Raw genomic sequence first — 16502 nt, forward strand, 5'->3', positions numbered from 1 at the left:
ATTGCTATGGGAAGAAACACTAGCTCTACACATACCCTATTACACTTCCAGACACACTATATTAATATCGCAGTTCTTAAATCTAATGTGATTGTAAAGTGTGTCTCTGTATATATCAGATTACTGATTTCCTCACCCAGATCTTGACACCCATCCAGTGTAGAGTTGAAGCTGCAGGCGTATGTGTGGACCGGGATGTAGGAGGCTGAAGTGTTCAGCACTGGATCTCGAACAATCACTGAGAAAATCACACCCTGACCAGGCAGAGACATGAAGGAGAACTGCGTCTTCTCTTGAGAGGATAAAGACACCACCTGGAGGAAAACACATAAGCAATAAATATATTTTTTTCAATAGACAGTTATATACATCAAGATACTAGTATTTAACTTTAAGTGACACTTGCAGGCTTAAAAGACTACGGTAGGTTAATTAGGATAATTAGGCAAGCCATTGTATAACAGTGGTTTGTTCTGTAGCCAATCAGAAACAAATATTGCTTAAGAGGGTAATAATATTGACCCTAAAATGTTTCTTAGATTAAAAATTGTTTTAATTCTAGCCGAAATAAAACAAATAAGACTTTCTCCAGAAGAAACAAATATTACAGGAAACACATGTAATAAATTCCTGAATCTGTTCATTTGTGAAATATTTGAAAGAGAAAAAGTAAATTGACAGGAGGGCGGATAATCCTGACTTCAACTGTATGTGCTAGATTTCTACTATCATCAGCTCATATCAAGAACAAAGTACACAAGTGTGTGTCCACACACCACTGATAACATCATTCAAGTCAGTGGAGAACTTTCAGTTTCATTTAATACAGTTTGCAGATCTGCTTGTTGAAGAGATAAATACAGTGCTCAGCGTAAATAAGTACATGCTCACAGATCTCTCTCTTTTACATTAGTATTTTCTACAGGATGCTTTACAATAATATACTTGTGCATATACAGTTACAGAATTATTAACCTCCCTGTTTATTTTTCTACCCAATTTCTGTTTAATGGAGAGATTTTTTTCAGCACATTTCTAATCATAATAGTTTTAATAACTCATCTCTAATAGCTGATTTATTTTCTCTTTGTCATGATGACAGTAAATAATATTAGACTAGATATTCTTCAAGACACTTCTATACAGCTTAAAGTGACATTTAAAGGTTTAATTAGGGTAATTAGGGTAACTAGGCAGGTTAGGGTAATTAGGCAAGTCATTGTATGACGATGGTTTGTTCTGTAGACTATCGAAAAAGTTTTAGCCTAAAGGGGCTAATAATTTTGACCTTAAAATGTTTTTTAAAAAATTAAAAACTGCTTTTATTCTAGCCGAAATAAAACAAATAAGACTTTCTCCAGAAGAAAAAATATTATCAGACATACTGTGAACATTTCCTTGCTTTGTTAAACATCATTTGGGAAATATTAAAAAAAAAAAAAAAAAAAAAAAAGGGGGGCCTAAAAAAAAAGAAAAAAAAAGGGGGGCGAATAATTCTGACTTCAACTGTACATTAGATTATTCAGTAACAAAGCCAAAACTGGAGCTAATCAAAAAAAAAAAGTACAAAAATGAGCACATCAAATTAATATGTTGAAGAAAATATTAAATAAAGAAATAAAGAAAATAAAAATAAAGAAAAAAAAAAATCAAGGGAAACATTTTTGTAGTTTGTATTTTTATTTTGCAATAACTCGTCTTTCTGTTTTTAAAGATGTTCGATGACCAAACTCTTATTTTAATGGATATAACTTTAATAAAACCGCTTTGTTTAAATGCACCAACATTTATTGTCTACATTCAGTAAGAAATGGATAAAAATATTCATTTTCAAAAGAGGGTGTGCTCATTTATGCTGAGCACTGAATGAAGGTACCAGCTGTAATTTCTGAACAATGGAAACCAGCAAGAGATGACGCTCTCACACCTTTATTTGTTATTATTTTGGGAAGGAGTAAAATGTGCCCATGTTGTTTAAACACTCATGTACACTAACACTCATCCAGCTGTGTGTGAAATGCATCTCAAATCAAGATGCATTAATGCATTAAGATATTTTGGTAACACTTTACAATAAGGTTGCATTAGTTACTGTTAGTTGATGCATTTTTTAATATAAACAATGAACAATAGAATTATGACAGCAGTTATTTAAGTTAAGTTAATTGTAATACAACTGTTAGTTCATGTTTACTCACGGTGCATTAACTAATGTTAACAAGCATGAATTTGGATGTTAATAAAGCATTAGTAAATGTTCAACTGTGATGAATGAATACTGTACAAGTATTGTTTATTACTAGTTAATGTTAATAAATACAATAACAAATGAAACCTTATTGTAAAGTGTGTCCTAATTATTTAAAATATGTGAAGTGACGTTTGCACCCCAGGGGTGCATGTTTCCACCCCTATTTTTTTGCTTCATATAGCAGATTTATAAACAAACCCCAGAAAATGATATGGAAAGACAAAGTGAGATTTCACACACTTTTCTGCTGTTGTCCTGCACGTTCTGCACATTGGCCACTCTCTCCATGCTGCTGATCAGACTCTGCTCTGATTGGTCGCCTTCAGGCAGGAAGAACTGATAGACTTCATAAACCAGCCGCCAACGAGTGCTGGAGTCTGTCTGCACGTCACACGCTGGAGGAATCTCCCCTCTGAAAAACAAGATTATGATCAATATTTTGGCTTCAGTGATCTTTAATGAATGGTCATGATATTTAAACAAACCTGAAAAAACAATTGTGTTGCAAATTATGGCAGATAATGTCAACATCCATTTGATTTAATTGTAGGAAAACAAATGATAAATCTGATGTATGAAGTGTATTTGTGTATTAATGGGCCATGAAACCCCCTCGTTTAAGCAGGGTGTTTTCACACCTCTACTTAGGAAAAAATCAGAAAAGTGGGCGTGTCCAGCTCTGTTTAGGGGGGAGTGTCGGAGGAACTACAGTGGGAGGGTGTGGGAGTGTCTATTTGACCACGCGCTGATTTTCAGAGTCAAAACACAAACACACGGGAGAAAGTGACTGTGTTTACATGGACATCTGCAGTCGAATTATTTGCCAAATTATTAAATGTTGGACTTTAACTGCAGTTTGGCTCTTTCATTCAGGGAATTCATTCATGTCCCTCGCGACAAATGAGATATTTGATTCAAAGAACTGCTCTAAGCGTGTATTTTTCATGCAATGTTTGATACCGCACGACGAATGAGAGAAAAAAAAAAAACTCAGCATTTCCCGGAAACTTAGATGCACACGGCAGGTAGTGTCAGAAAGCCGCGTGTGTTATTCTGGTCACAAAATGCGGTGAAAACCCTACACGAGGTTAAAGTTTGATTGTGGTGCTAACATGTTTACACTCGGTGCAATAGTTTGTTCGATATGAACAAACTGAATAAACAAAGAGCACTGGTCGCTCACTTACCAAATCTGTAGAGACAGGACAATCACCAGCAACTAGAGCCGCGTCTTTATTAAGAGGAGACTACAAGCGAATCCGGATCTCAGAGTTTGCAGATGAGAACAGCTCTCAGGTAATCAATAATCCTCCTTAGACACGTAAGTTATTGTTGTCGAGCGTCGCGTACACTGTTAATCCACACGTGACTCCAGCTGAACTCTCACAGAGAGAAAATGAAAACAAAACTTAACTGCAGCAAACTATAAAAGCAACACTTCACGCTTGTTTTGCCAACACAACGTGGCGTCTCTGTCGTCTAAACACTGTGAGAGTAATGAATATTAATGAAGTTGCACAATAGAGCGCGCTGATTGGTTTGAACCAAGCCTTACTCATGCATTAATGCAACACACTGTAAGACGTAATAAGACTCACTCTGGCACAGACGCCCAGTCTGCACGCTGGAATACACGCTATTATGTCATGGTCGTGACGCAGCTTCAAAAATTTGTTTCAAACCGGAAGTACGAATTTGCTTGAAATAACGCAAAAACAACCAATTTACACTTTTTAGTGAAATATAGGCATCCTAATAGTGTTTTTAGCAGTGTGGGACACATATACCACTGTCAACAGCTCAAACAAATGTGTTTTGGTGTTTCATGACCCTTTAGGTGTTTGCGTATTAATGAATTATTTTTAATAAAAAAACTAAAATATGGTTTCCATGACTCTTAAAAATGCTCTCACCTTCCATATCCGAGGTTAGCAGGAGCAAAGGTAATCGTGGTCTCAAACAGGTTGTATTTCAAGTATATATTAGGATCGATCTCCATTGGGAATTCCTGATTGCATGCTCCGGGAACAGGATCTGCACACGAGACGCACCATATTTACACTAAATACTCTTTTACAGGCCAAAGATTTTTTTTAATCAGAGCATTGTGATGTGATAGATCCATAATATTTCACGTTAGCATCGATATCAATAATGTGTGCATTCAAAAAAGCCACGTCACAGGATCTGCAATGTTAAATTTGGATTATGGATTATTATTTGCATGTGTTTTTAAGTCCTTTGATTATATTTCTCAAAGCACATAGTACATTCATCCTGATAACTTAAAAAACATGTCAAAAAAAGATAAATAGTGAGTAAATTTTAATTGTTGGGAGAACTATCCCTTCAAGCCACCTGGCGAAACTGTATTTATACAGTAATATATAATCGCAGGTAAAACAAAACATTGCAATGTCATATTGTGTTGATTAAAGCATCGTCTTTCTCACCAGTGCTGGTGTAGGGCAGAATTACACCAATCGCTGCTGCGCTGCTGCCGTCGGGGGTGTTCAGGAACCAGGAGATGCTGAACTGACTGGGCATCAGTGTGGACAATAATCCAGCATCTTCTGCCGTGACAAAGAAATCAAAAAGCGGTTCCTAAACAAAACAGAAACCACAATTATAAAACCTGAAAATGGAGACAGACATATTAAATTAAACTGGTGTTGAAACTTTCACTCGAGAATTGCTAGTAAATCTCTCAAATGATCACAAAATAACATCAACAACAACAAGTAATTCACTGTGAATTAAAAATATGGGCAAAAACAATGGCAGAATAACTGAAATAGTATTTTTATTTTGGATTTATGTTGTATTCATAACTCTTGATGGATCAAATTTAGGAGGAGAATACTGAAGTCATCATCTGATTGCACTTTTACAACTTGTTGCTAATATAATCTTGTGTTTGACAGCAGAATCTCATATGAAAACTACATTACCCATAATTCAGCAAAGCAAACTCCACCAATCAGAAGATAGAAACAAACTAAATTGGCCCAAATAACGTTTAGCAGCCATCCATTCTTATTAAAATATTTGCATTGATTAAACTTAATTAGGCAGAATGAACATATAAATCACAATCTCATTTCATTCAATTAAATTTGCAATCTGTCTTGATTTCAAAGACATTTCGCTATTTTGATTAGAAAACAAATATATCAAAAACAAATGATTAAAATATTCATTGCTTGAAGTGCATGCAACATTTAATGCTAAACCAAGAGTACAATACTTTCTGGTCTAATTTAAGACTCTTTGCAGACCTTGTGGAAAGACAAATTCATTAATTTTCTTTTATTTATTGTTATTATTTCCATCTCCAAAATATCCAAGTGATGGTTTAGTTTTTGTACTGCTTTCTTATTTTATACTTTTTCTTTTGTATTATTATTTTAAGTGTTTATTATCTTTTATTGTAGCACTTTGGGCTTAAGAAAAAGTACATTACAAATAAAAGCAATATTACTATTTATTTATTTATTTTTTTTTATATATAATATAATTGACAGGAAAGTGGAGATTAACAGAGAGGAGAGTATGTGGAGCAGAGAGAGGGAAAGGATCGGCAAAGGAACTCGAGCCAGGAATCAAACTCGGGTCGCCGCGAGCACGCTGGTGCTATATGTCGACACAATAACCACTAGGATATTAGCGCCGAGATTTCCATCTTATTTAAGCTTGTTTTTTAATTGAGGGTTTAGTTTTTGTACTTATTATTTTTTATTTTCTATTTTATGAGGTAATATATCAAACTCATAAAATAATAATAATATAATAATATTGTAGCACTTTTTTATTGAGGGTTTAGTTTTTGTACTAATTATTTTTTATTATTATTTTATGAGGTAAGATATCAAACTCATAAAATAATAATAATATAATAATATTGTAGCACTTTGGGTTTAAGAAAAGCACATTACCAATAAACCGCATTATTGTTATATGATTGAATTGGTTAATGGCATATAAATGCTCTAACAAAGGATTTTTTATTTAATTGTTGTTATTTCCACCTAATTTGATTGATTTGGTTAATGGTTTATAATGCTCTAACAAAGAGATTTCTTTTTAATCTTTATGGAAAAAGTGAATGGGGAATATTAACGCACACTATAAGAAGCGACTGCGATCTGAACAGTATTTCATGCTGACTTCAACTACGTTCTGAACAAGAGTTTGTGCGTAGGGCACTACAGCTGCATGACTGCTGACATTATGAATAGAATGCATGGAGGTGTGTGTGTGTGTGTGTGTGTGTGCGCGTGTGCATTGAGATCAGAGCTTGTGATTAAAGTCTCACATGATGTCTTGCTCAGTCGACCCGTGGAAATGGGTCAAGCTGGGAGTGTGTGTGTGTGTGTGTGTGTGTTAGGACTGAACAATATTTCGTTTGAGCATCAGTTCTGCAATATGTGTATCTGCAATAGTCATCTCGCAGGATTAGATTATTTATTAAAGATTAAAAAAGATTAAATATTAATTTTTTAATATTATTTACTTTTTATTATTTCTAATTTATTACGTTAATTATTTTTATTACTCTTTAATTATTTTATTCTATTAGTTCTTTTTATTATTATTATAAATATTTATTTAAAAAAATGTTTATTGTAAAAAAATTATTTACAAAATGTTGAGCATGTTATTTTACGATCGATTGTTCAATTTCTGTAACTAAATATTCTTAGACTGCCTAGAAAACCATGAAGCACTGTTTATTTCACTTTTATTTCTGCTCTGTCGTATGTATATATGCTTGTAATTTATTATATTTTATGCAGATGCAGTGCATTGAACAAGACTTAATCATCTCAGTCGATCTAAATAAATGAAATATTTCCAAATACAGCACTATTTAAAAGCATCTGATAAAACTACAACCACAATATATAAATCGCAGCAAAACAAAATAATCGCAATGTCAGATGTTTCCAGAATCGTGTAGCCTCAATGTGTGTGTGCGTATTGCGTATAGCAGTGCATTATAACATGACCACTGTATATGTATATATATATATATGTGTGTGTGTGTGTGTGTTTGTGTGTGATCTCGTACCTGTAAGTATGAGAGTGTCACATTGCGGTGTTGTGTGTGAAACTGCAGTGTTATGAAGGAAACATCCGCAGGAATCCGGGAAACGACAGCCTGAACCGTTCCGTTCACTGGGATGCTCACATTCTGGAAAGTTCCCAGGGAAAACACCACACGGTCTGCAAAACACACACAACAGCAAGACTCTAGCAATAGTTTTTTTTTTTTTTTGGGGGGGGCATGCCAACACAGGGAGAACATGCAAACTCCACACAGTAATGCCAACTAACCCATCCAGGACTTGAACCACCAACCTTCTTGCTGTGAGTTCTAACCACTGAGCCACCACACCACCTCTTAATATTATTAGTTTATTTTAAATAGTAATATTTTAATATGTATTGTTAGAAATAATAAGTGCAAATATTAATCACGATTAATCACACCCAAAATAAAAGATTACTTTGACATAACACAGGTGTGTGCATTATTTAGATTTATTGTGTATACATAACACGCACAAACATCGAAATAAAACAATTGTTACACAGATATTTAATTTTATTTATCACTTGTATCGTCAACATATCTAAATAGAAATAAACATTTCTCAAATATATGGATGCATGCATGTGTAAGGTCCAATGACGGTGTCTGCTGGTGGATGAAGATTCACAGCATGTTCGGTCTTTTCAATGCACAATGTTGATTTACTTTAAACTTAACTCGTATTTGACTTTACTATTAGTATGAGGTGGTTTAGAACAGGGGATCCCAAACTTTTCAGCCCGCGACCCCCAAAATGACAATGCCAGTGACTCGCGACCCCCAATATACTCTGAGGTGGTTATAATAACAGAAACCTTGCATGCAATAGCGCACACACACCAATAGACCCAAGTCTATACTTGGTTTAATTTTTTAAATGTATGTCAGTGCTGTAAATGTGCCAGAAAGTTTAAGCTGGTGTTATAAAATCAATCTGCTGCATCTGACGCTATTGCTGTGTATTTAATATAATGTAATTACCCCAGGGGGCGCAATCCTAAAGAACTAGTAACTACAGTATAAGCTACTATGGTAACTATATAGTATATAGTAACTATAACGACTATTTTTTTTCTCTTCAGTAGGTTATGGATAACATATGTTAATTCTTATGGCTTAATAAAAATAAATAGATTTTTGGTAATCACCAGGCGACCCCCCTCCTTTATTGTCCCGCTTGTTAATAACAAGATGCATTTGCATTAAGTGGAAGAGTTTCTGCCTATAGGAAAGGCACTCGCTTCACAGTGATTCAACAAATACCTGAAGTTATACATCTATTGTTTTGATTATGTCTATTTCTGAGGGAATGAGACCATTATACCAGTCGCACTGAGACATTTCAAACGATATCAAACATGATAGATAAAGTCACTTGGGTTGATTTACAACATTCAGGCTTTGAAATGACCATTCTGTATGAGTACAGTATGTAGAGAGGGTGGTTGAACAAAAGGGTTGCAGGGGTGCTTCAAATGTAAATGAAGGAAAGGAGCTGGTTTTTCCCGCATTCCCGCCTGCTGGGTTGTTGAACCGATTGTCTCGGTGTTTTCAGCTCATGTTTGAATTGTCAAAGACATCAAAGTATTTGTGGTATGTCAAGTCTTACACATGCGTATATTTATATACTGTAACACACAGAGCGCACACACATATATTGTCAAAGCAAACTTTTATTTTGTATGCGATTTACCATGATTAATCTTGCCCCAGCACTAGTAATAATATATTTAAATATAAATATTTCATCCTTTTACTGTTTTTGCAGCACTTTTGAATAATTAAATTAATGCAGACGTGAAGAGTGCATTGCGTCTTGACTACTGTAATGCACTTCTCTCTGGGCTTCCTTCTAAACTCCTCCATACACTTCAGAACCATGCAGCTTGTGTCATCTCTAAGACTCCATCTCACGAGCATGCACACCACTTCTCCATCAGCTTCACTGGCTTCCGGTAAAGTTTTGTATTGATTTTAAAATATTACTTCTCACTTTCAAGGCACTTCTAATCTTGCTCCTCAATATCTCACCGAACTTCTCCATGTTTACACCCCTTCTCGCACTCAGCCAACTCTTTCTCCCTGGTGTCACCTCACACTCGATTAAGCTCAATGGGAGACAGATCTTTTAGCTCTATGGCTCCTCGGCTGTAGAACTGGATCTAAGGAGCAGTGATAGTCTTGAAAGTTAACTCTCGTCTGAAGACATATCTTCTTAAACAGGCTTTCCTTTAACAATTTTTCATCGTGTTATTTTATATTCGCAATGTGTGTTTGTACTTGTTTGGTCAATGCTTGTTTGGTTATGTTTTATCATTTGTTTTAATTTGTTCTAATATGGCTGTTGTTGCTTATTGTAAGGTGACCTTGTTATCTAGAAGGGCGCCTTTTACAAATAAAATGTATTATTATTATTATTATTATTATTATTATTATCTTGATCATTATTATTATTATTATTATTATTATTATTATTAAGAGCAGAAAAATACCCACAAAAAAAATCTAACTCTTGTAAAACTTTTGACCAGTTGTGTATATAAAGACTCAGGTCAGGCATGTTTACAATGACAAACAGCTGAAAGCACATGCTGTGCATATAAAAAACTCTTTTCAGGCATAATTAAAACAACAAACACAATAAAAGACCCACAGTTTGCCCCCAAAACACTAAATAACGTTTACTTTAAACCTTAATTCTTCACCACAATCCTTTAAACCCCTAAGTTTACCCCTCTGCCATCAAGTTAAGCAAATAAAACATAAAAAACACAACTTCTGATTTGTCAGAGACGGGTAATTTGTGAATTTATACTTCTTCGCTCATATAGCCTGCAGCGAGTGAATGCTGCGCATGGGGAAGTGGCTTTGACAGTTGGTGTGATTTGATGTAAAATGTTGGTTGGGTCACGACTGTTCTTCCTGCTGTGAAATCTGACCTATAATCTACACTTCTGATTTCACAATGACTCAAACCTGCTGCACGTCGAAACCACAGCTTGCAGAAGACACTGACTGAACATGCACAGGTAGGAGGGCGTGCTTATGTAACACATTACTGTGATGTTATTGCATTAGTGTTTACCACAGTAGGGGAAACCATCAAATACTTGTGACCCTGGAGCATAAAACCAGTCTTATGTTGCATGGGTGCATTTTTGGCATATGGGTCAAAATTATAGATTTTTTTTAATGCCAAAAATCATTACAATATTATGTAAAATCATTCTTCAATTGACTTTTTAAAAAAATTCCTATAATAATAATAATAATATTTTTAATTTGTATTTGCACTATTCCTGCATGCAACTCAAAGCACTTCACAAACATAAACAAATATTAAGAAACAACATCAATATCAAGCAAAATGTAAAAAAACAAACAAACAAACAGATAAACAAATGCAAAAAAGTACAAGCAAACAGAACAAAATAAACAACAATATTTTTGGCATATGGGTCAAAATTATTGATTTCTTTTATGCCAAAAATCATTACAATATTATGTAAAATCACCCTTCAATGGACATTTTTAAAATTTCCTATAATAATAATAATAATAATGATATATTTAATTTGTATTTGCACTATTCCTGCATGCAACTCAAAGCACTTCACAAACATAAACAAATATTAAGAAACAACATCAATAAAGTAAAATGTAAAAAACAAACAGATAAACAAATGCAAAAAAGTACAAGCAAACAGAACAAAATAAACAACAATATCTCTGGCATATGGGTCAAAATTATTGATTTTTGTTATGCCAAAAATCATTACAATATTATGTAAAAACATTCTCCAATGGACATTTTTTTATTTCCTATGATAATAATTATATATTTCATTTGTATTTGCACTTTTTCTACATGCATGTAACACAAACATAAACAAATATTAAGAAACCACACAATATGAAGTAAAAATGTAAAGAAAAAAACAGATAAACAAATGCAAAAAAGTGCAAGCAAACAGAACAAAATAAACAACAAACATACTCGGATAGATGGATACATGTACACGTTAATACACACTGATCAAGAAAGATCAGGGTCCCATAATGCAATGCAAAAGCATAAATAAATGGGGGAAAATAAAAACATGAATCACAAAATACGGAAAACGGCTAATTTAAGGATTTGTTTTACAGTTCAGGGTCACGTTTATTTAAATTAAAAGTGTTACTAAAAACCTATACAATGTTTGTTTTGAGTCGAGAAAAAAATCTCTGGGTCTGTTCAGGAATGAGGAAATAGTTTCTAAATTGCATGTGATGGATTGTTGCTGCGCTTCATTGTTGTCTGTGCAGCGCAAGCAAGAACGAGGGGAATTAAATGAGAAAAACTGCATGAAAACGCACCACTGTTACAAAATAAAAGAGCATTATTAAGGAGGCACAAAATCATGACTGACAGACACTGAAAATGTGTTAAATCCACAACAGCTTCAGAAAGACGAGCAGGAAATCCAGACAGAGGTGTGAAGCATTACACTTATACTTAGTTTTCAAGTGTCTAAAAAATGACAATAGTAATAAACCTTTCCTGATGCACACAATCTACTACAGGCCACTGTGTCGCATGATTGATAGTTTATGCTTATATATATATATATATATATATATATATATATATATATATATATATATATATATATATATATATATATATATATATATATATATATATGTATTTTATTCAAATTGCACAAATGTTTCAGCTTGTGGTTCAGATCACTTATCAGAAGTAAATCTTATGTAATATTAAAATATATCTCTAGAAAATAAAAAATATATATATTTTAAAATATCAATATAATAATAAGATGAAAATAAAAACAGACTAAATTTTGTTTTCTTGATCATTAAAATGCCCATAAATGCTGAAATATGAGTATCAAATATGAATTAAGGAACAATAATTCTCAGAAATAATGTTTTTTTCCCCCAAATGAAGTAGAGATCAAAAAGTCGCTAAAACAAAAACATTTGAGAAATCATTAACATGATCAGTGTCTTTACATAGATGAATATCTTTAAATATTAATAAAAATAAATAATTAAAAGTAAATTGAGCAAATTTGATATTTGTTATTTTATATATTTTTGAGAATTGTTCTTTCATCATTACAATGCATCGCTTTAAAAAAAAAAAAAAGTATTGCATTTAGACATATTACTCTGCGATATGGTGACAGTAATATTTATATGCATTTTATGCAAGTACTCTGACAGACCTCTGAATGTTTTGGGTATAATAATGTTTATATCAGCACCAAATTGCATGTTTTTGCTCAGTTTATACATCTGATTACCGTAAACATATTATCTTCCCAAGTGTGAAATTAATATTCTTACTATATTAGTCGTAATGAATGCCTTTCTTGTGTATGAAAAATTAAACAAATAAATAAATCAGCCACTTATGTATTTAATTATTGTATGCATGGTCTAAGATTCACTAAAGTGTTAAATTATAATATATATATATATATATATATATATATATATATATATATATATATACACACACACACACACACACACACACACACACACACATATATATATATACATACATACATACACACACACACACACACACACACACACACATATATATACATACACATACACATATATATATATATATATATATATATGCATGCATGCATGTATGTATGTATGTATGTATGTATGTGTGTGTGTGTGTGTGTGTGTGTGTGTGTGTGTGTGTGTGTGTGTGTGTGTGTGTGTGTGTGTGTGTGTGTGTGTGTGTATTTACATTATCAGCAATCATCACATCATAAATATCAATGTAGTCCAGTTTATAAGCAGTCCAAGCAGTCATAAAACCCAAATACACTAGAACAATAATAGTTAGCTATATAGAGGTAAAGTCTGTTTTATATTCACATATTCAGACTTTCTCCTCAATAAGGTAATTTCAGAAAAGTAATGTTTACAAATTCTAAATAGGGAAATCATTGTTGATGTTGTTTTGAAGTCATCCTTGCCTGCTAATGTCTATCGAATATTCAAAGTAACATGGTAAACGATACAGAGACTGCTAAATGAACGAATGTGCGACTATAAAAGCAACGTTACTTCTATGTTAGCTATTATGTGGTAACAATAATAGGGTTATTTCAGATTGATATATTGACCTTAAATCAGTACACGTATCGATCACTAATTGATCAGCATTTCATTCTTAGGATTATTATTTCAGATTGATATGTGGGTAAATCAGCTGATTCACTCAACAAACACGTATTATTTGTGACATGTGTGCGTTTAAAAGGGATTATATAACTAATTAAGCGTGATAAGTGAAATATTTTGGGATGTTTGTGTTTATTTAGCGTAACGTTGAACTTTAGATCAGTTGCAACATCATATCAATCACTAATTGATTAGAAATACATAGCTGACATGATTGATTTCGATTCATATGTCGCTAAATAAGCTGAGTCACACTTTAAACAACTGTTATTTGCCACATATGTGCGTTATATAGGGATTATATATTTTATCAAGCGTAATAAAGAAGATATTAGGGGTTTAACGTTACTCACTCTCATCCTGAGCGCGCAGTGAACCGACCCACGACAAGACGAGCAGAACCAAACATTCTCTCTTCAGTGGCATTTTCCCGGATCAGTCCAGTCCATAAACACGCTTTAGCAGAAGCATTTACATTCGGCAGTCATGTTGAAGCTTCACATCCAGCCTCCGGAAGTGTCAAGCACTCCTGCTTTGCGCGAAAATGCAACAACTTTTCAGTAGACGAGCGCTTTCGCTGTACACTGCGCTGTATCACGTGATGTACCATTGAACGCGCTCGGCGGAAACGGAAACTGTGAAGAGGAGCCAACATGGCCGACAGGCTAACGCAGCTTCAGGATGCTGTGAACTCCGTAAGACTCATTTAACGTTTATTTTATACTTCAGAAACTGCAGAACACAGCAAATGTCTTCCGAACAGATTTACTTAATAGTCTGGTTCATTAAATTGGATTATTTGCTTAAGAAGTCTTGTTGATGTACTGTAGCGTGACGTCTGAAGTGTTAGCATAGCGTGCAATTTGTGAACAAATGAACAGGTGAAGTTTGTTGTCATATTTGTTTGGATACTGTAATAAATGTTTTACTTGTTATAAATAAAACGAAACTGAAAATAATAGATCTATTATAACCAAAGTAAGTAGAGATGAAATGCATTGTTATGTAGTTCTAATATAAAATTTAATAAATACATACAGTACATACATTTCTGTAAGATCTATTGTTACTTGTGTATTGGTGAAGTACACTTAAATATTTCCTTTGTTAGTGTGTTCTTCAAAGTGCAATATTAATTATTTTTAAACTGTTTTAAATTAATGTTGTTTAATCTAACTATTATAGTCATGTATTCTATGCAATTGTATTTATTTATATATTACATTATTCACAATGTTAGCACTGAGTACTAATACTTCTCATCATGTCAAAGAACATGTAAACTGAAAGTAACAGTGGATTGTCCTGCATGTTTGATTTACGGTTTTAGCTGGCGGATCAGTTCTGTAATGCGATTGGAGTTCTGCAGCAGTGCGCACCACCAGCCTCCTTCAGCAACATCCAGACGGCCATCAATAAAGACCAGCCCTCAAACCCCACAGAAGGTGCTCTCATCTGCACTGATTTGAATGTGATCCACTTTGAAAATAATGTGTTTTGTAGTTGACATACTTTGATGTGTTTTTTCTAGAATATGCTCAGCTGTTTGCAGCGCTGATAGCAAGAACAGCAAAAGATGTTGATGTGCTGATCGACTCTCTGCCCAGTGAAGAATCCACTGCAGCCCTGCAGGTACATTTATTATACACTCACACACACTGTATCATTGGCCAACACCACATTATTATTATTGAATTATTATATAATTATTAAGCCTTCTGCTGTTTAAAATATGGTTGTTCTGCACTTCTGGTTTTGAGTTCTGGCACTCAAAGAGAAGAAAATCAACTGTAAATTATATGGATGCATTAAAAATGAATCTCAGCTTAACCTGTGCATCTCATATGCATTTCTGGAGAGCCACTGCTTTGCACATTTTGAGTTATGCCTACATAATGGACCTGATTATAAATATCATCTTGCTAGAAGAAAGCTCCAGAAGCTGCACTGAATGTACAGAGCAGTGGGAGCCCAGAAATGGATTTGAGAAACACTGAAATAAACCATGACAATAATACACAAATGACCAATTAGCTAGATATTAATCATATTACAAACTTGATTACTGTTAATTGCTCATCCCATGCCATATATATTGCACATCTGGCTCTGTGCTACCCATGTTGTCCAAGTACAGAGTGAACAACAATACATTAGCATTATACCTCGTCTCTACTTGTTGTCATTTCTGATGTGTTTCTTAGGCCGCCAGTCTGCGACAGCTGGAAGAGGAGAACCAGGAAGCTGCAGCGCGTCTGGAGGAAGTGGTTTACAGAGGAGACGCCCTGCTGGAGAAGATCCAGACGGCACTAGCAGACATCGCCCAATCACAGCTCCGCACCCGCAGCGGAGCCCCGAGTCAGCAAACACCTCCAGAATCCTGACAGAAAAAAACCACAACATGAACTATAGTGTCGGGACACAGCAGGGATTTTATACGCATCCTACATCGACTGCAGGAGACTCACTGTTTCACATCGGTTTCTGGACTAAAGAAAGCTGATTTCCCATCGCATGTCTTTATTGTGCGACCTCTGTTTTTTACCTTGTGTAATGTTCATCAGCGTGTTACTACCATTAATAGTCAGCTTCTGGGTATGTTTTGTAAATTAAATGTTGTTTTTTTCCCTCACCAGCATTATGCTGATACTCTTGTTTTGAAAGAAGTTATGTTTAACAAATAAAAATATATTGTATGACATGCTTGTTTTTATTTTTAACTTTGACCTGTTCAGGGTTTAACGCTATGGATTTTTTCTACTGGTCTGATCGGGCCAGTGGTTCAGATTTTTACTTGCCCTTCCAAAATTTTCACTGACCCCACCAAAAAAAGAAGAAAAAAAGCTAAGATGATAGATATTTTTAGCCACATATTTTAAATAATGTGTCAAAAATAATGTCTGTGAATCTTGAATTTCAATACTTAGAGATGCT

General features: G+C 34.0%; 2 protein-coding genes across 2 annotated transcripts in view; one reads left to right on the forward strand and one right to left on the reverse strand.

The window, feature by feature from the left end:
* tm7sf3 (transmembrane 7 superfamily member 3) overlaps window positions 1-14099 on the reverse strand; it is a 26643-nt gene extending 12544 nt beyond the window's left edge. The window contains exons 1-6 of the mRNA XM_088649926.1: window positions 13922-14099; window positions 7323-7477; window positions 4705-4855; window positions 4165-4285; window positions 2492-2663; window positions 137-314 (exon numbers count right to left, since the gene is read on the reverse strand). Of these exons, the coding sequence (XP_088506052.1) occupies window positions 137-314; window positions 2492-2663; window positions 4165-4285; window positions 4705-4855; window positions 7323-7477; window positions 13922-13994 (850 nt within the window). The 5' untranslated portion in view covers window positions 13995-14099. The remainder of the gene's footprint in view (window positions 1-136; window positions 315-2491; window positions 2664-4164; window positions 4286-4704; window positions 4856-7322; window positions 7478-13921) is intronic.
* A 77-nt stretch (window positions 14100-14176) lies between these two features.
* med21 (mediator complex subunit 21) lies at window positions 14177-16267 on the forward strand. Its single transcript, NM_213423.1, is given in 4 exon segments — window positions 14177-14263; window positions 14899-15013; window positions 15100-15200; window positions 15773-16267. Coding segments are annotated over 4 exon segments (438 nt in total). The 5' UTR covers window positions 14177-14221; the 3' UTR covers window positions 15953-16267.
* The last annotated feature ends 235 nt before the right edge of the window (window positions 16268-16502 follow it).

The sequence above is a fragment of the Danio rerio genome, chromosome 4, assembly GCF_052040795.2.
Source record: "Danio rerio strain M-AB ecotype USA chromosome 4, GRCz13ab, whole genome shotgun sequence".
NCBI lineage: Eukaryota > Metazoa > Chordata > Actinopteri > Cypriniformes > Danionidae > Danio > Danio rerio.